At 35.6% G+C, this 25,157-nt stretch overlaps 1 protein-coding gene across 8 annotated transcripts in view; it reads left to right on the top strand.

Annotated features, from left to right (window-relative positions):
* The window catches only part of CFAP20DC (CFAP20 domain containing), a 97,359-nt gene that overhangs the window by 5,403 nt on the left and 66,799 nt on the right, over positions 1 to 25,157 (top strand). For 7 of the 8 annotated variants that reach the window (XR_013927450.1, XR_013927451.1, XR_013927452.1 and 4 more), the window contains 5 exons: positions 2,188 to 2,277; positions 2,768 to 2,861; positions 4,762 to 4,834; positions 20,885 to 20,999; positions 23,804 to 23,960. Coding sequence is in view for 4 of the 8 variants with exons in the window: in XM_080382928.1 (XP_080239054.1) it covers positions 2,188 to 2,277; positions 2,768 to 2,861; positions 4,762 to 4,834; positions 20,885 to 20,999; positions 23,804 to 23,960 (529 nt within the window). In the remaining 4 variants the exon portion in view is untranslated. The remainder of the gene's footprint in view (positions 1 to 2,187; positions 2,278 to 2,767; positions 2,862 to 4,761; positions 4,835 to 20,884; positions 21,000 to 23,803; positions 23,961 to 25,157) is intronic. The other variant, XM_080382929.1, reaches the window with a different exon arrangement.

The raw sequence follows: 25,157 nt of genomic DNA, 5'->3' as shown, positions 1-25,157 counted from the left end.
TTCACATCTGAGAGAACTCAATTAAAATGGCTTATTCTGGGGGGCAAAAAGTCCAGATACAGAAATGTTTTGGGATGTTTCATTATTCAGTATTTTATAGAAATGTTATGAAACAGTGGGTAGCTGCTGATGCTGTCAGGCCTAGAACAGACACCACTGTGGTGTTACCAGTGGCTTTTTGTCTGTCTCTACCCTGCAGACCAGGGAAGGCACACCATCTGCTCCCACCTGGTCATGTAAGCAGGCCCAACTCTTACAGTATTGTCAGAAAAAGGAGATTGTTTTTTTCCTTTTGTGACAACACTAGTCACATCATTTGCAAACCTTATTCTCCCTGTTACTGTTTCCTGGCCTTCCTTTCCACCATACTGCCTTACTTTCTCTGTGCCAGTCCCGTCCTGAGAGAGCAGCCCACCCCTAATTACTTACTGGTCCCAGATGTGTACCCAAAATTGGTATTTCTGATGCTGTTACCTAGGCTATCTCAGCTTTATATGGCATTTCTGATACCGTTGCCCAGCTGCTGTTGGCTTTGCAGGGTTGTGCTCCCCAAAAGATGCCCCATGCTCTCCTCCAATTGATTGTGGAGTTTGACAGTTTCTTGCTTAACACTCCCCCTTCGCCACCCATGAGATGCATCATCCTCCACAGCACTGAGTAACTTGTGTCAGCTTCTCATGTTGGTGTTCAGCGCTTTATCATGTCATCATCAGCACGGTAGTTTACTGTGTCCTGTTCAGTTAGTTTTAAACTCAAATCATGGCCTGATTAAGGGCTGCAGTATCAACAAAATGTGTTTGTAAATATGGGAGGAAAAGCCACTTATTTGCTAAATTTTCTATAAGCACATACAACTTGTCAGTTAATATTTTTTAACTTTTTGAGAGCTTGATCCTGTCATCCTTAAATAGGTCAGATAACTTTAAAATTTATAGTATGCCATATTTAAAATTTCTTGGTCCATTATAAATTTTAAAAATTTTTTGTGTGGTTTATGGAATGCCATTTTGAATCTCCTTAGAACTTAGTAAATCCAGTTGCTGGGGTTAGCCATGTGACTGGAAGCTGCCAGATGTGGGTAGGCAGAGTTCTCTGAAAGCATAATTTGAACAGCATTTATTTTGCTGGCAAGACTTGCTTTCCCCTCATGCTCATTCTGACTTCTGTACAATTGTTTGGGCAGCTGAACATAAAGAAAATTGGGGAGTGCAGGCAACTAGGAATAAGAAGGGAGCAGCAGAGTTGTAATAATTGATTAGGTCAACCATGCTGCTGAAAAAATGCATATCAAACTATAGACTGAGTACATTAGATGTCATGGTTTTGGTGACATCAAACGGGAAAAATATTGAAGTCATTCCCTAAGCAGAGGTGATAAAGCCTACCTGCCCAAGAACCTATGGTTAGATTCTTTTATGTCTAATAGGACACAAGCTCTGTGTAAGGAGTTTTCACCTGGCAGGGGCATTTATAATCTTTTTCCAGTATTCTCTGATGCCTCATGAAGGCTGCAGCATGAGTGAAACCCTTACCTTTTTATGGTGATACTAGTAGGATCAGTTCTACTGTAAGGCTGCTTAAGTCGCTCCAGAAAAGATAGTAATTTTTTATTAGTTTCTCAGACTGTTTGGTCAAATCAGGCTGGAATTTGGTAACTAGTAGAAGGATTACTGGGAAATGTCTTTGACATGCTTGCATATGTAGACAAAGCCGAACATATTCACATACATAGACAGACTGTGTAATCTTCATTTCCATAGGAAATCAGACAAAACAGCTAATCTGTGACAGCTTTTATTTTTTTAGCAGTATGTTTTAAAACACTTTGTTTGATGAGCTGTAGAAATAAACCATATCCAAATATAATTTACTAATTTCCTGCATGTTTTTAGAATTTTTGCAATAATCTTGCTTTTTAGAGAATTACATTATAAATAAAACAATTTAAAATATTCCATTGTATTCCTTCAGTTATGTTCTGGTCCTCTAGTAAAGCCAGATACTGACTATGGATTGCTATATTCTAGCAGTCTAGAGGGTGGTTTTAATATTCTGCTGATTAGTAATACTGACTGTGGTAACAGCGTGATGTAGGGAGGGATTGTTGTTATGTATTCATCTTGACCATTGACAATTCATTGCTGAGCATTTGGTTGGATGATGTATCCTTAAACCATTTCGTCACAGGGTGGTCCATTTGTTGAAATATTCAGTGCTCAAGGCAAGAACCCAGGAGCAAAATGGAAATTCTTTGGCAAACCATCAGCTATATGGAAAGTAAGTTTTTAAAGAAACTTCTAAAACCCAGAGCGTAACACAGAAAAGTGTGAATGAAGCTTAAAATTAGAAGGTAATGAGGGCTTTGACCTGACAGTGGAGCTGTCACTTGCAGTTCTGTCATTATGACAAACTAAATGACTAGTTAAATTAGTTCTTTATGCCTGCTTGCAGACTAGGTTGGTCACAGTGTAATTTTATAGTTTAAATATTTAGAAAGTAATTTTTCTATTCTAATAACTAATGGATTGAGTTGGGCCCACTAGATCATGACTCCTGTTTGTCAGCATTATTTGTTCATAAAACATGCAAGTAAAGGACATATCTAAGGATTATATTATTATATTTGTATTTGAACTACTGTCATATTTACAGTGCCATCTGTCATTCATAATTTTTTTAAGTAGCTTTGCATGTTAGTAGCATGGTTGGTTGAGAGGAAGGAAATTCTATGAGGATGCTTATGTTTGTTTATTCTTGCTTTTTGTAGGAATATGATAAAGAAGTGAAAGGCTTTGTTTTTATACTTGAAGGAAGCAGTCAAATCAACAAAATGCAGCTACCAAAGGAAACTAGACAAACTTGTAAGTGTCAGGCTTAAATGTCTGTGATGTTCTGATTAGTTTCATATTATGATTTGTTTGATATGAAACTATGATCAGTTTCATATTATCATTCTCCCTTATTTTGGGTGTAATTCAGCATTAGTGAAGTGACTTTTCATTAACTTTTTAGCAGGTCAGTTATAAATAAGTAAAAGGTGTAGAAATGCCATATTAAACTTAATGCTTAAGGGAAGATCCTTGTTGGTACGTATTGTCCTAGTGCTGCTAGGTTCACTTTTGTACCTGATCCTGCTACAGGCTGATGTGTGGCAAATTAACTTCTGACCCTATTTGGCACTTACTAAAGCCAGTAATTCTGTTGGCATTACAGAATATGAAATAAGTTCCTGTCCCCTTTCTCATTTTACATTTTATAAAGTATTTTTGCTTTTATGTGTCAAACAAGCACTAGCAGTACAAGAAATCTATACTCAAATTTCAGCTGCATTAATGTAATTAATGTAAAATTTGGGTAGAATGGCGTGTTTCCTTAGGTTGTCTTATTACCTGCACCAGAATATACCACAGCAGTCTGTTTCTCAGAATTTACAGCGATCATAATTTATGCCTTCGACTCCACTGTAGGGTATTGTACCTTATAAGGCTTGTAGTAATGAATTGAGCTGGTTTAGAATTAACTGCTTGCTTTTGGAGAAAAATTGAGATGATGATTTTAGTCAAATGAAACAGGAATCTTCTGGTATAGTTTTCATGCAGGGTATATAATTCCAAATCAGTTTTTCCAAACAAACACAAAACAAGAAATTGCACAGTCTGGTCATGCAATAGGGCCTTGAAGCATAATCTGATTTTTATAAAAGAAACTTACTGTTATCTTCATTATAATAAATATTAGTCTAATGTATCTTTCTGAGAAATCCATTATTGTTTACTGCCAATGTTACAATAAACAATTATAGCCTAAAATGAGGATTGAGAATTACTGTTGTAGATTATCACTGCTAAGAATATTTTGGTTTTAAATTTACTTTAGCTACTGCTGCAATATTACAGTCAAATTTCCATCTGTTACCATTCTGTTTCCCTCTGGTTCTTCCTCTCTTGAGGTGTATGTACCTCAAGTATTTCACTTACGTCAGTTATACAATTTTGTATTGTAATCTTTGAATTATCTTCCAAAATAGAAGATGTTATGTATACAAATATAATTTGAATTTTTTTAAGTGTCATTTAACCCGCAAAAGAAGAAAGTTCTGAACTGGTGTTCTTTAGAAGAGGAGTTAATGTTGCTGTTGAGACTTGTTAAGTCAAAGAAGAGCAACCCATACCCTACCTGATGGAATAACTAAGAAAACAACGTGCGGTTCAATTCAGACAGCTTTGTGCTATCTGTTTTCCCTTGATAGGGAGCTACTTGAATCCTAAAAGATTTGTTGTATTTGTTCCCTCAGTTAAGCTCCTCGGCTATTGTTCTAAAAATCAGAAGCCTCCACTGAGCATTATTGTCATGATCTGAATTGCATTTTTACCCAAGGGGGTTTTGAAGCTATTTAATAAGGTGTGCATTGTCACAAACACAAGCACAAGTTTCATATGACTAAGATAATCTTGATAGGAAATTATTACTTTGTAATTTGTATGGGATATTTGATGTCTACGTGCTCTTGGAATGCAAGAATTGTAAGTTAAAAAAAGGTCCTTTTATTTTTATGAAAATTCCACCGAAGCCACAGATGGGACTTTTATTGCAGTTTGAATTGGTTTTCTTCAGGGTTTTCTTGTGTTCGTATGTTCTGCAAACCGTGGAAAATAATGTTGCAGGAGCATAGCTGTATGGTACAAAATTTAAATACTTGACGGTGAAATGTACATTGACACACGCAGAGCACACGTGTTTAATTTTTTTCCTGTTTTCTAGTGGGATTGATCCAGCAATTTCTGACACTTCAGATTTTTGTGCCGTTGGGACGAGACTTCTCCACTGAGTTACTGTAAGATGCATAAAACTTCCTTGAATACTTAATGTAAAATGAATGCCTGATTGCAGCCATTAATTGTGGTGGAAGATTTTGCATTACAGCACAGTGACTTATCAAGTCAATAAGAAGTAATTAAGCTAATACAATCATTATTTCTTGGATGTTTTAAATACTGACATTCCTTTAAAGACAGAACAGACTCAAAATCATGAATGAAGATAGAGGAAAAATCTGAAGAAATGAGACAGAATTTATCAAACATATGAAGATACTGGCTCATGGGGGTTTCCTGAAAATTCGTAAGATATTTATAAATAACTATTGCAGAGCCCTTTGATTAAGGGCAAAAAGAAGTGTGTCTTCTAATAACTGGGGGAGGAAAAAAACGGTAAAAACTAGAACTGGAGTTCTCAGTTGGTATAATTATGGCCATACTGTAAGGGAAGAGAGGTATAGCTGAAACAGACTTTTTTCAGTGGTTCTGTGTGGAATGATTTAATAGAGTTTTAAACTCTGGCAATTGTCAGTCTTTGGACAACGTTTCCTCTCAAGTGGCACCAACTGTTTATAACCAGCGCAATTTGCTGAGCTTTGTAGCCAGTAGAACACCTAAGATTTGGGCTAACAAAAGAACTGTTATGCCATTAGAAACCCTGCAAGAAAAGATGGGTTGAATGATACACAATTCAGCTGAGTCAAGTCAATGCAGAATTTTGTTTTTGTTTGTCTTTCTGTAACTTTGCATTCATCTGTACCCATAGGTGTCAGAGGTTTTTTGATTGAAGTCCCTTGTGTCTGGGGTAAGGGGAGGCAGCTCTGATAGGTTTAAGTCAAAGAGGACAAAATGAGATGCTGAGAAAATACCATTCCAGCTATACTGTAGTAGAGAAAACAGTGTTCATTATAATGCAAAGAATCTATTTCATGAAATTAGGATGGTGTGCTATTTTATGTTGCTGGGAAATTCTGTTATCTTCTGTGCCTTCACGTAAGTAGTCATCTTGGAATATTTTGTTATTTTAACAAAGGATGTGCTAGTGTGAATTGAGTCATATGTATTAAAATTCCTCAGTGGATTTATAACAATCCATGCAGGTATTTTAGTCTGTGGTTTGAGTTAGCAGGCTTTTATAAGCTATGTCATGTTGGTAATATACTTTCCTCTGTGGCATGCTTAATTTCTAACATAATTTTAGAATCTGAATATTGAGAAAATCTTCAAAGGATAAATTAACTTAGCAGAGATCTTCCCTAGAGAATATTTTTGTTTCTCCATAGAGCATGGAAATTAGAGAACAGTGGGCTCAAAGTACTTGTTTTAAAGACAGCTTTGATCAATGCATTAAGATCTTGGTGCAGAAAATAGTAACATTTCACTAATTTAAAGTGAGAAACTGTTGACAGGAAAGCTGGTAATTGTTTAATAGACCAGAAAACTGCAGGTTTTCAAGCAGCTTCCCTTTCTCTGTAATTTTTCTTCCTACCACAGCCTTTATACCTTTTCAGGTTTTTTTTCCTTTCAAGGTAGTTTGTATTTCTTACTGCATTTTGAATATTTTTTTTCTTAAGATATCTCTGACATAAGTGTACCCAACTTTAAAGCTACCCATTATTTTTTTCCTGCAACGCAAAGAGCTGCTTTGTGTGTCAAATCACACTGACTCTCCTGTTCTTTGAATTTTCTGAGTGTAGTTCTGGTAACACTTTCTGCTCCTATGGTATTAATTGATCCATTACTTCTAAAACGGTGTAACAAAAAGGGCCAAAACAAACAGGGTGTGTCATCCAGTAAACAGAAACAAAGTACGTAGATTTGCTTCTCATCTGTGGACAGATGGCAACGCTTACGTGAGATGAGCAGGAATTCAGATTTTCTGTAGCATCATACTGATTTTGATTCTTTGTGGTACTTGCCACTCATCTATACCTCTTAGCAAAAACCTCTTCTCCACTTCTCTTCAACTGAATTTATTTTTTCATTGCTTTTTTGATAACTGAGAGTGCTAATTTTCTACCTACTTTCCCCCCTTTCTTTGCCCTTTCCACCTTGTATCTAGACTTTGTTTTCTTGATCTTTTCTCACTACTTCCCCTTCCCACCATTACTATGTCCTTATAACAATATATGTTTACTTCTATAATATTCTTATGTACTTCTGTAAATTTAAATACATGTATTTTGTATTTGCTATATATAATTTATGTAAACATTTACTATATAAATTTACTATATTTAAATAGTTATGACATTTATTTTTCACTTCCTAATTTTTCTCTTTTTTGTCAGCTTTCATGATTCTAAATTTGTATTATCAGAGAGTCTGATACAAATCCTAATTATCTCTCCTTCTCTCATGTGCGGTGATTTCAGTTTCTATGTGGGTGAAGTAATCTCACTCAAAACATTTCTGTATACTTTTTACAAAAGAAGAAAAGTTTAATTCAGTGTAAATGTTTCATTACTTAATTACTTATTATAATCACGTCATGCTTATCCTGATAATTATGTAAGTTCATCAGTGCATACAAAGTAACTGGAGCTACTTAAAGACTAAAAAGTGCAACCTCATTTATTCCCCACTTAGTGCAACTGTATGCAGAAGTTAATAAAACTTTAAAAATAAACTTAGTACTAAGTTCTGTATTAGAAATCAACTGTAATTTGTTGATGTGCTAATAAACTTCTTCAAGACTTGCAGAATAGACAGTGTATTTTATCCTAGCAGACTCATGATAATCCATTAAATAATGGAGACAAGTCCTTGTTTCATGTGATTCCCATTCAGTTCTTTTCATTTCAGACATTTTGAAAACAATCTCTTGCTTGTTTGTGGACAGAATATTGATTGTGCTGTTGTTTCCTGGAGTTTAATGTTCGAAGAAGTTTCTTACATAATCTGACTACTGAATCATTGAGTAGCTTCAGGTGCATACTGATAGCATACCAAGCCATCAAATTTACTTTATGTAAAAAAACATGGCAAGTTTTAGAGTAGCTGCACTTGATGTTTTGTTACATTTCTTCTTCTCCTATTCTGCTTAGAGATGGAAATATGAATTTAGTTTGAGCCTAATCCTTTATTTAGCATTCTGTTCAGTGATTGATCTGATCAGCAAAAAATAATTTCTTCAAGGCCATTCATCATTGCTGGCATCAGCTGAGCTAAACCTTCTGATAACTTGCTATCAAACAGTCATGTGGGATTCTGTCATAAATACCTAATGTGCAAACTGTTTAAATTGGCTGGTTTGCCTTTTCTTTGGAAGAAATTTAAGTAGAATTTTTGGATACTTTGTTAGGTGGCATGACTAGATGAGTATTGCCCCATTAACAAACAATTTATTGATCTGCCTAAAAACCTGTAAAATAGATGTTGGATGAAAAACTTGGTGAAGCATAATAAAATCATGACTAAGGTAAAGAGCATGTAATTTATGCAAACTTTCTGCAGCAAATAGCAAAGCTATTAGTACTGCTGAATATAGCTGTCTGTTGTAAATGTAGTAGCCAGTTGTTAAATCTTCAGTATTACTGATTTTGCTCCCTTTCTGAGAAAGCAAAAGTAACTCAGTCTTTGAAAAAGTATTGGTGTGTAAAAGAAAACAGCAACTGGCTTGTGTTGGCATTCTTGGTTTAATTCCCAACATATGGACATGTGCAAGTGCTAGCACTTCTGCTTGGCATTTTGGCAAGCACGTGAACATTCATTCATAAATTACTATAATGCCAGTCATTGTCATACTTTTATTTCTGGTATGTTTATTTTCAGTGTTAGGTACCTGTCACTTGAAATTAGTACATCACATTATGGTGAGTTTTATGGCAAATGAGTAGAGCTGTTGATGTGAGAAAATAGACCTTCACATTGTACCATAGCCTCCAGAAAAATAAAGTAGTGGTCTGAGGCACAAACAAGGAACAGAAGCTTTACTTCTGGTTATGCACTGAAATATTTTGTGGTCTTGTATGAGTCCCTGTAGGTTGCTCAGCCTTTTCTCCCAGTTCTGTCATATAAGTTATGGGAGTAATTTATCAGTTTACTTCAAAAATATTTTATAAATATATTTATAAATATTATTATAAAGAGTTAACTAACTCATATGATACTTTTAAATAAATGAAGTGATAAAAATAGAAGTTACAGTAAATCTTAAAATCTGGTGGTTGATCAAGTAGGCTTTCACTGATAACGTAGGCTAGCGTGTGCTGGCAGTACAGATTTAATATTTGATGGTGTATCCTATTGCTGAATAGAGGCCAATTTAGGGAGGTAGTGCTTTTGGTGAAAGAAGTTTCCCAATTTTGTATTTGGGCATCCAGACAAGACGGGATAGTAACAAAATGTGTTCAAACTAATATGTGAAGTGATCCAACAAGGTTAGTGGCAGAACCAGATATGGTACTTCCTGATCCATTGGTGCAGCTCTTAAGTCATGCTGTCTCAGTGATCACTGGACTCATGGTGCTTCAAACTACTTGTTTAAATCTTTGGATGGTGAACAGCTATAAATCATGTGGCATACTTGGTAATGTTGAAGGTTTGAGATATCATATGAGATGTCCTCACCTTTGTGACATGAAAACCTGCACAGCAAACATACTGTCAGTGATAGCTGCTTCTCAGTCACAGAGAGTCCTCCTTCCATAGCCCAGAATTTGATGCTGGATTTTAACGTGCCATGGGACTCTACTTTGTTGCCACTTCTTAGAATTACTTTGCCTTACAAAGTGTCTTCCTAGCATGAATGTGCTGAGGATCACAGCATGGTTGCTCATTCCCTTAAATGTTAAGTATGTCTCTCTTATTTTTCATGATGTTTCAACCTTTTTTTAAAGCTCAGCTGGCAAAGAACTTAACTATTTGCTCAGTAAGTATCCCACTGTTCATAGTCAGATTAGCTTGACTTGCCACTAGGCTTCACCAGCTCCAGAAGGCATCAGCGCTTGTTATACTCTGAGGGGAACACACAACATTTTAGAAATATTAATAAGGAATCATTTTTCTGGTAGAGACTAATCTTAAAATATGTGCTGTAGTCAATTATTTTGTCAGAGATGGACTACTTTGTAACCTTGCTTGTTTCAATGAAGTCATCATCACAGGAAAGTGAGGTAAAAAACTGTTGCCTGCCCTCAAAAAAGCATGTAGTAGTATGGTTTTCACTTTAAAATATGAAATGATTAATTAAAAGTTATGTCCTATAGTATGAACTATAAATACTCAGCTTTTTTCAGTAAGTTATTTGTTAGATCTTGTGGCAGATAATTCACTTGAGCCATGTTATTTCAGTATTTGTTCATCTTTCCTTATACATAATTGCCATTTCACTTGAAGCATGGACAGAGAATGTTTTTGTTTTCGTATATGCAATTATGAATCGGGTCTTTTAGATGGTTGCATCTGCAGAGTTAGTTCAGTAGATAGCCAGATGTTTTTTCTGTTCTATTGTCACTTCACAGGATTTTGTCATTTATTTCTGCTCCTGTTATTTGCGAAGAAATGGAATTAGGAGTGATTAGAAACACCATCCAAAACTCTTAGATCTTCTTTTCTGTCATAAAGAGGTTATCTGTCTGCATTCTTTGCAAATCTGTCAGTTGAGTCTTATCTTTAATTTTCTGGCTTACTGTTGGGTAGAAATAAAATATTACTGTATTTTAAGTTCCAAGAAAAAACTTTTTTAAACCCAAAATTTAATATTACTCAGTGTTTGTTACAAGTGTGATCTTTGGTATAAATAGTTTGGATGCAGAACGGTGTTACAATGAAAGGAAAGAGATCTTGTCCAGATGCTAATAAAAATATACTTGGTAGAGATCAATTCCCATTATAGTAGTGCTTCATTCTGAGTGGCAAATTGGAAGAATGTATAAGTGAAATTTGCCAATCCCACTTTGGCAGGGAAGATAAACTCACCTGATGGCTTCTGATACTTATTCCTCTTTAGGACTATTGGAATAAATAGTCCTGTAAAATAAATTTGTTTTAATCAAATTACAGTTATTTGGCTTCATATCTAGCGTGCTTTCATTAGTCAGTGGAGTTATTCCCACAGTTTTATCCCATTATTAGTAGCTTCATGAAAATACTAAGGGTTTTCTCTCTTCCATTTTTCTTGCAACCATGTGCTGGCAGGAGAAATGTAAGGACGGACTGCAACCATTCACAGAATCAGATCATAGCTGAGGTTGGGAAGGACCTACAGAGATGGTCTAGTCCAACCCACCTGCTCAAAGCAGACTCAGCTAGAGCAGCTTACCTGGGGCTCTGTCCTGTTGGGTTTAGATCTCTGCAAGGATGGATACTGTACAGTCTGTCTGGGCAACCTGTTCAGTGTTCAATCACACAGGAAAAAAAAATCGTATGTTTAAGCAAAATCTCTTGTATTTAAGGTATTTCAATTTGTGCACATTGCCTCTTATCTATTCTTAGATACTGCTGGGGGAAGTCTGGCTCAGTCATCTTCATTCCCTCTGATGAGGTAGTTATACACATTGGCGAGATTCTCCCTTGAACCTTCTCAAGGCTAAAGAATCGCAGCTGTTCCTCCTAAGTTAGGTGCTCTAGTCTCTTGATAACCTTCATTATCCTACACTGGACTTGGACCGGTGTGTCCATGTCTTATATCACAGAGCTGAGTGCTGGATGCAGCACTCTGGCTGTGGTCTTACCAGGGCTGAGTAGAGAGGAAGGACCACCTCCCCGGACCTGCTGGCAATGCTCTTTGTAATGCAGCCCAGGATGCTCTCAGCTACCGTTGCTGCAAAGAAGTTTAGCTGGCTCATGGTCAACTTGTCTTCCTCCAGGATACTTGGGTCATTTGGTACAAAGCTGCTTTCCAGCCAGTCAGCCCTCAGACTGCACTGATGCATGGGACTAGTCCTGCCTGTGTCAGGACTTTGTATTTTAAAATTAGGACTTTGTATTTTAAATCTAGTTTAGGTTTGGGTTTTTTTACTTGTTGAAATTCATCAGAGTTAAGGCAGATGCTTGCTTTTTGTTCACCTGTGGGTTTTTTTGCTAGGGAGAAGAATTTCAGAAAGCTTGGAAATAATCAAACACAGTTTGCAGGTATTAGCTTTTGAAAGTTTAGCTTTTTCCTAACTCTCTTTGGAAAGACATCTCAGAATTAGCATGGCCTGAAACCACAGTTGTGGCTTATTTTTACTCTGTGAGGAGTGATGTGTTTGATCATACATGGAAGCTTAGTGGGTTTATAACACAAAGAGATGCTCTTGATTTATTGAATAAATGGGAACTCTGTGGAGTTTCACACTCTGGAACATACCTGATAAGGTTTAAGAAGTTTTCTGTCAAATTTTAACTAGTTATGTATAGAGGAATCTGCAGGAGGAGAGGGCTTAAAATGTCCACGCTCCTAAAGTAGTTGTACTTGTTGATAAGAAATTTTATTGCAAGGCTTGTGAACAGCAGAGAATATAGATTGTTGTACCATATTTCCTTTTTCAAACAGTTGTTTCTGTAAATACAGGCTTATTACTTTCCAATTTTTAATAACCAGAACATAGTAGATTTTACATGCATAGCTAATTTATTCATTGACACCATAATAGTTTGAATTTGTGAATCACAGGCTATCATAATTAGTCATCATTTTAGCTTTGACAGATATGATAAATTATTCATGTTAATCTAAAGATGCAGCATGTTTTCAGATACAGAACAATAAAAATATGAATCTTGGTTAATCTTGCAAAACTTCAACCAACCTTTTAAAAATAGAAGCAGGACATAGATGCTAATTCTGTTATGTACTTCTGTGACAGTATTTGAAGATTTCTGATAGAGACTGAAGGTAAAGTTCATTGAACAGATCTAGCTGGAGACATTTTTTTAAAATTCTGATGATTAATAGCATGAGGCTTGCTCCTTGAATTTTTTGTGAAGCAGGAGTGAAATAAAGAAACATTCTTAATTATTAGGGTATGTTAAATTCCATAACTCTGGAAGGAGATTAACTTGTATTTGAAAGTAACCACTTTTTAATAACTCTTCCAGTCATCACTCTCACTAGAGTAGCAACACAGCATGGGTGGTAATTTAGGAAACAGATAACCAAAAAAAAGATACTCATGAGCAGGGTGTCCTGCTTCCAGATGTGAAAAAGGATTCATGCATTTATTATAGAACTGATAACAAAATACACAGTCCTAGTTTAAAATTATGTTGCCAGTTAGATTAGCCACTTGGTCTGAAAGAAGATAGGTATTATCGTTCCCCCTACTCAGGATAAATGTATTACCCTTGTTCTGCAAGTACTTCTGTTTGCATTTGATTTTCATTGCTCCTGCAGCTCTAAAACTGTTCGAAGCCATCTTGTATCAATGACTTCATTGCTTGTTCAATTAATCAGTATAAAACATCAGGCATAGAAAAAAACTTCCTCAGGTATTTTGTAGCTGTGAAACAAGAACATTCTCAAGAGGGTAGTTTCCTTTTTCTTCAGTTATGGAACAGGAGACCAGGAGACATCAGAATAACTTTCTCGTATTTTTATAAGAAAAAAACTTCTCTTAAAAACTATGGGCTTGAAATTTGTCAATGAACACATTTACCAAGGTGAGAAAGAAATTATGATGGTGGGGCTGAATAAGGATACTGAAACACTGAGAAAATTGCTCACATCTGGAGATCCAGGTGGCTAAACAGTTGAATGTTGTCATCTTCAGTAATTTTGATGATAATCTGTTTTGTATTATCTTGTGGGAAAGTTTTAAGTTTAAAAAAAAAAATCGCATCCTGCTAGAGTTAAAACAGAAAAGACTAGCATGATATCTAATTCTGCCCAATACATAAAATCTTAGATTCTGAATAGCCTATAAGGGTTGTGAGCTGCTTGAAGGAGGACAAGAGAAGTTTTGATTAGTCAACAACGTAGGTAGAGAAGAGATTACACTTCTCTGAATGTTACTGCGAGGCCGGTCTTTTCAGACTCCAGTGGCAAAGCAAACCATGAGCTTTCTGCCAAGTTAATGCTTCAGTAAGATACAGTAAAAAATAAGTATGTTAATTAGAATATCCTGTAGTTGCAATTGCACTGAGGGTTTAAGGAGACTGTCAAATGTGGTGTGAAAATGTACTTGAGTCAACCCTTCAGAGTACCCTTTTGATCGATTGGAAGCTGTTACTGTTTGTCTTAATGTGACTGTTCATGTCTAAATAGACCTCATTTTTTAATTTGCTCACCTTAATTATAGATAGTTGCATTTGCATAGTGAGGTATTTATCTTCACCCCTCTAAGGAAAGGAAGGGAAGTATTGGTGGAGCCACTCCTTCTCTTTTTCAGTTCAAAGTGATAAGGAGTAAGGGTTGTTTGTATGAAGAATGCTGCGGGCATGGGTGTGATCTGGTACGCAGCAGTAGTGATCGCGTACAAGAACAGAGTTAGTGGGGTTCACAGTGACTTGGAGGGTTTCCAGCCTCATGCAGCAGCTGTCTCCGTATAGGTTTTTTCTTATATTTGCAATTACCATTTTAAGGATAACATTAAGACTTCAGTTTATGGGAAAAAAATAATAATTCAGGGATAATGCCTCAAAGTTTCATCTGGTTTGAGATTTATTCTTGATAGGAGGTGTGGCTACTTAACATTTCAGCTTGCCTTTCTGGAGAGACTGCATACAGGGTGTGAAGACATTGAAGAAAAGGACATGATCTGTCTGGATCCCTGAAAGCTGTCCTGTGTTCATAGCTGCCAAAGAGTGGGGCATGGCACTGTTACAGATGTGGTGGAGTAAAGCAAGGTAGTTAAGCAGGCAGGTGATTGCATGTAGCAGTAAACGCTCCATAATACAAATAAAGAGGCAGATTCTGCAAAAACTTCAAATTTAAATTGGAAAGATGGGAACTTTTTTCCATGCCTTTATTCTTACCTTAACTGTGTATGATCCTTTTAAGGAGGAAAAAAATCCCCTATAGTTGGTCAGAATGAGGATTCTTTGTATTGTTTTGTCAGCTCTTTATTGGCAGGCTTTCACCGTGAGCTCTGTACGGCTGATGATCTTTCCATAAACCTTGCCACGAACATTGAGAATTTTTTGTTCTATTTTAAATTGCTAGGCAAAACCATTTCACTTGCTCTTCTGACCCTGAGATGCTTTCATTCTCTTACCAAGTTCAAAAAGAGATCAGAGCAAAAACAGAGGTAAAATTAACTTAGTGGAATACTGTATCAATCTGTTTCTTAAAGGGAGAGTGCCATGGGATTCTAATGGCATAGACCTTGATGAAAATGATTTTGTTACATCCTACAAGAAATTGAAGGTTATTGGGGTTTAAAAAATCAGCTTTTTCACTGTAAAGATAAACTAAAATTCTAATTTTAGATAAAACTATTACATTCTTCTGAATATTTAGTGACAAGTAAATTTAGATCTAAGAAGGTATACTCAGTCACAGACTATGATAATCCAAGTGACATACTTAATTTCAAACTAGAAAGGAGATGGTTTGAGTCAGATTCTGGGCTAGGTAACTGATACTACAGAATAAATTACTGTCTTCTAGGACTTTAAAGAGAAGAAAAGTACTAATTATGGTTGGTGGGTGTTTGGTTGGTGGATCAATTTAAGTAACATGGAGTAGACAATCCTGTTTGGCTGGTTGTTAGGGTTTGTTAGGATTTTCATATGCCAAAGTAAATGTATAATCCAGTATTAGCAAGAAAACTTACTTTTGTCTTTCTAAAGGGCAGACTTCTTAGCAATTCTTAGTAATTAGAATAAATGGTTTAAATGTGAGAAATATGGCTGTACTTAAGAGAACTGTTGCACAGAGCAGGTGCAAACATAACCTTTTCCTTTGTCTTTGTAAATGTAAAAGGACAGATTGTCCCTTTAGAATAGATAATTCATGGAAAGAAAAATGAAGTGGAAAGAATAGCAGCCAATAAACTAAAGAAAAGAGCCAACAGAGTTAGTTGCAGGCATAAATAACTGCATTATAAGGGTAATTTGTTTAGATTCTTGAAATGTAGGCACTAAACTTTCCACATATTAATACTCATTAGAGTACTTCGTAATGAACAAATTAAAAACTATTTTCTAGAATTACGGTTTTCTAAACAATTTGGCACAGTTAGCCATGCTTCAGAGGAACGTACAACCATGCCTTAAAATAGAATTTACTAAATACCTGAAAATAAAAGAAAGGTGAGCTCATTTCAAAACAAAGGATGTTAAAATACTGAGAAAAGTTTCTACAATGTTATGAATATTAATGACCCCTTCCAGAATTATTTTTGAAATGTGAAGTTCAAAGAGCAATGAAATTTTCAGAACAAATTATTCTTGACCAGTGAAAATACCAGGTCATTCTTTCAGCTGGAGAATTGATTGCAAATATGTCTGTCTTGTAGGGAGAGCTCAGGAATCACCATATCTTTGTAACTGCTCATATTTGGAAAGTTTTTCTATTCTAGCAACCAGATTTGATGATTCTTTTTGCACCTGCCACCTGTATTTCTGCCTTTTAATGGATACTGTTTAAGGGGACTTTGTGTTTCTTCCTTAATTCTCTCCAAAAAAACAGTATGAACAGAAAATTCAGGTATATAAAAATAAATCTGATTCTTCACAACTTGTTCTCTAGGTCTGGCTGACACATCAGTCTTCCGTATTTCTTGTTTTGTAGAGATTTGATTGATCTTCAACATAACTGAGTCTGTTTTTATGAGAGCAGAATACAGTGCTCTGGACTTAGATGATCAGGCAGCCAGTTCAATAACATAGTATCTCCTATGAGACCAATTTATAAGCAGCGAATAAAGTAAAACATACATGAGGTACAGACTGCTCCTGAATAAGGAAACTTAAGAATTTGTGAGCGTATCAAATAAGCTGACCATTGGTATTTCTTTGGTTTTCTGTCTTTAAAATGGAGATGATGATGATACTATCTAATGTTTCTGAAGCATGTACATTTTATGGAGAAAATGGCACTACAGTTGCTAAGTACTAATATACTAACATACTAATAGTAAAGCTTTCGCGGAAGATTATGTCTGGATTTTGACCAGGATACAAAGAGATTTTCATTAATAATAAATCGTATGGGAGTTGCTCTTTGCTTAGCAACATCAGTGAAATACCTGCTTTCGTGTTTAGTGAATTTCCAGTTTAAGTCATTTTATAAATGAGAAAAACACTTTCATTTTAAGAACAAGTGAGCCTGATAAATGAAGCATCCCTTCAACAGTCCAGCATCATTTTTCTTAAGTTCATATTAATCCTTGAATTGAACATTAACAAATGGTTATAAATTATTATACGTACAGAAGCAAAGTGAATAAGTAATCTGGGAAGATGAGTTTATCTGTGCTCTTGGGTAGTTGCTACCATTTACTTGCAATCTCACTATAATTACCATTGTGAGGAGAATAGTCAATCAAAGCTGAAGATATAAAATAAAATTGAAAATTGAATTGGAAGGTAATTTTACTTTCAAATGGTTTGCAAATGTAGATGTTAAATGTGAAATGAATGCACTTAATGACCATAGCTGGGAGAGTTATGCACCTGCTGATCACAAGAATATTATTATAAATGAGGTTGATTTTCTTGTTGACTGCCTCATTTTTCTCAACGTGGTCTCATTACTTTTCTATCACATGTCTGACCCTTAGATATAAATACTCAAGCACAGACATAATAAAAATACATTAACTCCTATATAGATTTTTAAATGCATTTTTGAAAATAAAGATGTGTGCTGCAGATGTTTCTTTGTAGGTTTAACATAGGTCATGCTTTTTGATAACAGAAAAAAAGAAGGGTGAGTTTCACAAGTACATGAGTCATGTCTTCTAATGTTCTAACTCCTGCTGTCTGAATTATTTTAGAAAAGTTTCATCAGACCCTTGTTTTATTTTTATTTTATAAGAAGCAATGTAACTGAAAAGTCTGAAAGTTATACCAACTCCCAAATAATTTATCTTCTCCCAGTAAAAAAATTATTTTACAGAATTTTAAGCCCATCTTCTTTCTCCAATTTTGCCTGTTCTTCGAATGTTTCACCTACTTTTGCCTGTAGGTTATAAATATTTTTATTGTTTAAAATTTATTTACTGAAGTAAATTGTAAACTTCTTTCAGTGTGATTATTATCTAAAGTTTACTGCTTCTTTACAGCATGCATAGCATCACAAAAAGCATCTTACTTTAAACTTATATGACAGTCTAACATTAATGTGTCTATTTTTATCTAAACGAATGCATTTAGTATTGCACTTCAGAGCATAACTGAGCTGTACATTTACTAATGGCCTTTTTATTGCTAAGGTACCTAATTTTTTTCAGGAGGGAGAAAGATAAAACTATTCATATAAAAATAAATAATAAAATGTAAACGTATTGAACTAATACTTTAAAGTGAACTTAAGTTTTTATTGCCAGTTATTTGGATATATGCGTGACTTAAGTCTAGGTTTCTACTGCTCTGTCATAGCATCATTTAAAGCAACGTTCTCCATTGAGAATTGCACAGTTTGAGTTTCAGCAGGAACAGTATGTTTATGTTTCAGCACTTGGATTAGTGCAACTACCTGGTTGCTCAGCTCTGCACGTAACCAGGAGATCTAGGGGTGTTTCAAGAAACTACTGCTCCAATCCTTTGGAGTTCTTTGGTGCCTCAATTTCTTAGCACTTCTAAACATCAAGATTTAGAATAGAGCGGAGAGTTTCTGAAAACTACATCTATAGATTTTTTTCATCAAAGTGTGTATGAGAAGCAAAATGATGGATGAAACTAAGCCTTGATCTGGGGCACAGGCTTAGCTATGTGGCTAATTTGCTGATTATCTTGGGCGAATTATTTCATATCTTACCTATATTTCTTCAAAAGTAAGATCAAGCCCAGGACGCTAGCATTGTAAGACACTGAGATCTTCTGATTAAATTGCTTTCCAAGGACTTGATGGTATTACTCATCCATCCATAAATATATATGCAGCTGTTAGTGAAATCTGCTATGTCAAACGATAGCAGTGGTGAGGATATAATGTTCTTTCCCTGGCACAGTAGTGAATTTGCTGCCTTTGAAAGTGCATGTGATTTATTGAGAAGAACTGGTAGTCTTTCAAAATGAAACAGCTAGTAGACTCTTCCACTTTCTTTTGATTTGCCCGCCCATGTTATGAGGGTGAATAGATTAAAGATAAATTGTCTGCAAGGGAGAGGAAAGAATCACCAAGTTTTGCAAAGCTGACAGGCTTTGTTTGCTTTGCGTGTTGGTCTTAATGATTACCGAGAAACTAGCAGGTGCTTCTGTGTTTTTGTAGCCTGTACTAGTAGAATCTTTTGATGTTTACATACTTGCAGTGTGGTTTGTACTGTCCTTGGTTGAACTCTCAAAGTGCCAAAAATAGCCAAAGTCTGTAAGTTGCTCCAGTTAATGCCCTCCTAAGCTGGCCTAAGGAAACCTAAGAACATTTCAGGGTATTTTATCTGTAAATTTTGGGTGACAACATTGCGTTACTTAAGCTACAGGTGGTCCTTACTCATGAAAAAGATTTTTCAGTAGTTAAAAAATAAATAAATAAATCTATGGGGCAGTCTCACAATTTTAAAGTAAAACCCAGCATTTAAATATGATTATAAATAATTATTTTCAAGAACACTAAGTAGTGACAGGAAGTTGTTTCTTGTAATTATTTGTCATCTTCTTGGAGGGGCTGCTGATTACAGAGTAATACCCATCTGTTAGAAATAGGCTCGTTCAAAAATAATAGGCAAATTAACCATTATTTCCCCATACAGATTGTAGCCTTTAAAGTAACGTGTGTTTTCCAGTATAATAAGGTGGGGCTGCTGGGGAATATCGCAGTTGTGCTGCTGCTGCGGTTTAACCCCAGTAGGCAGCAAAGCTGCACATGGCCACTCTCACTCCCCCTGCACTAAGGGGCGGTGAAAGTGCAAAACCTCGTGATATCTTGTTGAGATGAAGACAGTTGAACGGGTAAAACAAGAGCTGCATGTGCAACCAAAGCTAAATGAGGCATCTGCTGCTTCCCGTTGGCAGGGCTTCATCACGCCTAAGTTACTTGGAAAGACAAACACCATCACTCTGAACTTCTCCCCTTCCTCTTCCTTCCGCACAGCTTTTATTGCTGAGCGTGGCATCCTGTGATATAGGTTGTCCCCTGGGTTGGTGGGGGGCAGCTGTCCCCACCGCGTGCCCCCCGCCTGCTCTCTAGCGGGACAGTGTGAGAACCAGAAAGGCGCTGACTGTAGGCACGGCTCAGCAGCCACTGGAGCAGCCCTATGGTATCAGCACGGTTTTCATCACAGATGTGAAACATAGCAGCATGCGAGCTACTCTGAAGAAATTTAACTCTAGCCCAGCCAAAACCAATATAGATTTGAAGGAAACAGAGCATAAAAATGAGCCCCTTTATCAGTTTAAAGGAAACCTAATCTTTGTTATCGTGGCTGTGGTCTGAATCTATTAGAAATGTTTAAATCCGGTGTCCTTGGTGTCATTGTGTGATGACCTGAATAGTGAGCAATAAACTGCTGTATTACAATTCACATTTGAAGAGATGTGCTCAGGAAGTAAAACAGACAGAAAATGTCTTGTGTCTATCTTCAAGCTGACAAAGAGTCTATATAAAATGACAGAGGCATTTTTAGGAAAAGAAAGCAAATAATGTTTTTCTAGTTAGCAGGTGACAGTGTGTCCCAAGGTAACACAAGCTTAAGGGGCAGAAGCAAGTGTGATTATTAAAGGCCACTGGCTTCTCAGTTCGTACAAATTGAATTCTTTCATAGTCTGAAGGGCTATGGAAATCTAGCAAAGAATGTAGACTGTTGAAATAAAATTAGCATGTAAAGTGATTTTATATATGCAGGAATATAGCCACCAAGTTTGAATTTGAGAAGGAAATCTCATTACTTATCATGTAAAAGAAGTAATTCTTGAATTCCATATTTGTTATCACTGACAAAGGTTCTGCATATGAATAGGTTTTTTGTGATTGCCCAAAGATACTGGATTATTGAATTGACAAAGATCTGTTCCATCGTCTCCTGCTTTTTCTTTTATAGGGTAACTGATTTAGGAAATATTAAAAGAAGATTGTATTTATCAACGGTCCACAAGGAGTTGTCTGTAACCCCTCTGCATGCAAAAATTCCTCTGTTTACAATCAAGCGCAAAATAGTAGGTACTTTGGGAATATTGCCTGAACTGTGGTTGAGCATGCTTTTTTATCAGAAATGTTTTATGCAAGTTTATAGATGTGTTGAAATTACCATGTGTGTCCTTTCTGCTGAACAGTATCAGAACTGCCTAATACTACTACTCTTCTACCCTTCTTTTAACACTAGGAGTTCATTCCCTTTTTCCAAGATTAATGCTGTTTGTGATGTGTTTATCTCTCACTTCTGTCTATTCAGCCCCTCTAAAGTTCTGTGTCCCAGATAATTCTTCATTGTAGTGCTCCTGTTCATGTGTACCTTTTCCTGTAGTGGCCTTTTACTGTGTTCACTGAAGCTGCAGGTAGGCTGTGGCTGATGGCTACTTTCATGTGCTTCAGGTTCTTCCAGATTCTGGTGTATATATAACATGTATATGTATATATAAAACAAGGCACATGTCAAACTGATGCAAATAAAACAATAGGCATCATCTCCCCATTCCCCTCTCCCACACCCAGCTACAACATAATGCTAATAGCTCTCAGGATACAAAACCTAATGGTTACCATATAACCCTGTAAAGACTCACATCTCAAATACTGCTTTCGAGTATCATTTGGAGATAAGATTACTTAGATTTCAAATATTTTAAAATATAACTATGTACTAAGAGAACTAGATAATAGTACAGTAAGCAGCTGTGGATTTAAGGCTAGACATGAGAGAATATTTCACAAAAACGTCTGAAGTTATGACTTCTTGTAAGATAGTTAAGGTGAAGGCAGCAGTGATAATTCTAGATTTCTGGGGGGGGTTGTATTGTGGGAAGTGGTTGGATTTTATTCAAATAATATATGCATCAGATCATAAAACTGAAGTTGCTGTTAATTCAAGATCCACTGAAATGAAATTATTTTTTGAGTATAATTTTAGTTAGTTGGTCTTGGTGTCAGGCTAGCACAAATGTTTCAGGATTAAAGTATGCATTAATGTACACCACGTTAAATTCAAGCAGAATATAAACTTCAGTTATGTATCTTAATTTAAATAATAAAATATTAATCAGAGATCTGTCTAAATGCTCTGATCAGTTATAATGACAAAACATTTTAATAACCTTAATGCTTGACCAACCTTAAAGAGTAGGTCTGTATTTCTTAGTATATCTGAATATGTATTTGTCATCTTCTAAATGGTTACCTGCCTTTTCATTGTTGCTTTTACTTAAAGGAGGAAGTATACTGCTTTCAGTGATTAGATAGATCTTTTGCCTGACTCTGATAGTTTAACTTACAGTATACACAAGCTGGTTGTTATTATCCTCATGATTGGTTGTGAATAAGGATTTTATGTTGTTTGTTCTATCAGTAGAACATACTTCACATTTTCATATGCTAGCTTCCTGTATTCTGTTCTTACAAATGATGCTATTTTTCAACTTCAGTAATAGAAATATCAGTTATAATTATAAATACTGAATTTTGCATTCCATTGCTTGGTGTTTTCAAAACGAGTATCCCTTTCCTTCCAAAATTTCAGACAGAGGCTGAATAGTAAGGTAGGCACTTAAATTTTTTCTCAAAAAATATTTACTATTTGGCATTTAGAAACTACTACTTTTACTTGACTTTACAAGGAAATGAGGTATGTGCAATCATTATGTCTTAGTAAATAAAACTCAAACCCATTGGTCAACTACATTTACACGTGAGTAATCATATCAGATATATTGCAGTTCTGCAAACTTAATGAAAATGGTTGCATTTCTCATCAAGGCCATCTCTGTTTATTTCCTGGTTACAGAAGATGTGTTAGCATCAGCTCATCCCTCACTAGATGTCAGAATCTATGAGGAGAATAATTGTTAGGAATACTAGAACTATGAGCACATGTGTTTTTAAACACCAGAGACTCAAAATGGAAAAGATAAAGCCACAAGAAAACATATTTTGTTAGTTCTTCTGCTTGTGGTATTGTTTTATATGAAACTACTTTTCTTTCTAGAAGCTAATGGAATTGTAATACGATTCCCATGCAAAGCAGATACCTGTAAGTGTTCATTTCTGTATTAAAAACAGAAATACACAAGTGTTGAATTAATTGGAAAAAAACGAAACTAAGAGAATTTAGAGCTACTGGAATAGTGCAGGAGAGTGTAGCACATTGATGTTAGTGTTTTAACAGCATTTCCTGAAACAAATGGAATAATCATTTAATGAGAATTAAAACATGTATTTAAGTAGTATCTTTCACAACCTAGGCAGTTCTCATTATCTGATTTGTCTTTTGGAAATGTCTTATCAGGGGTGGATAAAATTTATTGTAAACAAAAAGTAGTTTTAAGATTTTATGATACACCGGGGTCTTGACCATACTAGAAATTTGCCTGATAGTTTTCAGTGTGGAAGGGATGCAAGCTTTGGAGACGTTCTGCTTTTTATGAATCTCAGAAAGAAATAATCAAAGAATCTCCAACTATAGCCTTTGGAGCACTTAAGCTGCCGAAACTTTTTTCCCTAGAAACCTTCAATAAATACATTTTCTCACAAGTTAGCTGTGAAATATATTGGGATATGCTAAGTAACAGAGCTCACTTGGGCTGGCAGTCACTGGGTCATATGTACTGATTTGCTTGTATAAATAATTGTTTTAAGTGCAAATACAGCAATATCTTTTTTTAATATCAAAATGTTATGCATTGTGAATCACAGCCTGTGAGAATCGAATACTCCACAGAGACTTCATTGATAGAGAACGATACACTAATACTCTTCTGCAATGATTAGTATTTGCGTTTTATTAAAGAGGACTGTTTCTCTTTTCTAGTGGTGCAATATGTGTATTGACTTGGTAGCATTCACCAGTGAAATATTCAGAGGAGCTGGCTTCCGGTCGTTGGATGGAATTATTATTTCAGCTAACTGTAAACTGAGAAAGATCTTCACTTTAAAATCCAAGCCTCAAGATACAGCTGAGGAAGGTGGTGTGTTACAATTACTATGTAGACTTAATCATAATCTGTTCATATTATAAAATCAAAAGCTTCTTAGTCATCAGATTGGCAATCTGAAAGATCATGATTTCATCAAAATTAAAGTGGTAGTACAGCATATTAATTCTGTTAGCGTTGGACTTTAGGCAACGATTAAATATATGTATACTCCTCTTGTTTTAAACATTGACTTCCTTAAAAGTATTCTGGAAAGTTTTATCAAGTAGAGAGCTTGTTGTAATGAGAGTCTCTCATGCTGATAGAAATCAGGGTTTGGCCAACCTGACTGTCTGAAGAGGAAAGATAAGTACTTACACTTAGCAGCATTGGCTGTTTGTGTTCCTGATTTTGGACTTTAGCAGCTGATGAAGATTTTTTCTGTAAATAATCCAAGATGAAACGGTAACAAAACAATATTAGATGACTCAGAGCTCTGCAACTATCATAAACACCTCTCGGTGATCTCTAGTCCATTTATCCTAATGTGTCCTTGTTCATTGGGAAAGTAATATTGGTGGTGAGCTGAAAAATGATTGTATTACTAATAGAGCATTGGTCAAAGGTTTACCAGTCTCCAAACTAGAATCATAATCCTGAATCATTGTTTTCCAAGGGAGAGAACTTTATTCCTTGCTGAAATTTGCAGTAATAGAGAGGAATTGAAAAAGCAGAGGTGGAACTTTCGTATTTTAGAGGAACCTTTGGTGTAATTCAGCTTCAATTTCATTCAAATACTCATTTTGTGAATTTTAAAGAACACACCTGAAGAAACTGTTCTGGTTTCTGAAGGACGGATAGTTAGCAGTATTATAACTGTAACAAAACATAGCTTCTATTTGGAAAACCTAAACAAATAGGGGGAAATATGTGATCATTATGCTTATGCTTCTTTTTGTTGATGAAGTTGGAAAAAAAATTAATTCAAAAAATGTCTACAGAAAGAATCTGCTAAATTCTCTGCAGAAACTGCAGTTAGAAGCCTCACTGGCTTTAATTTAATTCCATTGGTACATTGTTTTCTCTCTTCCATTCTAAACAATTTGAAATGTGTGTAAATGTTCTAAATGAGTTCCAGAATTCCAAAATGAAGTTAACATAATGAGTAGACAGCTTTAATAAACTGTATGCATGGTAAAATATTGCACTTTTAATTACTGGATTATCAATTCTATGATTATTACACAGCTG

This window comes from Falco punctatus (genome assembly GCF_963210335.1).
Source record: "Falco punctatus genome assembly, chromosome: 4".
In the NCBI taxonomy this organism is placed as follows: Eukaryota; Metazoa; Chordata; class Aves; order Falconiformes; family Falconidae; genus Falco; species Falco punctatus.
The sequence above is the reverse complement of the archived record's forward strand: the minus strand, read 5'-3'. Positions and strand labels throughout refer to the sequence as shown.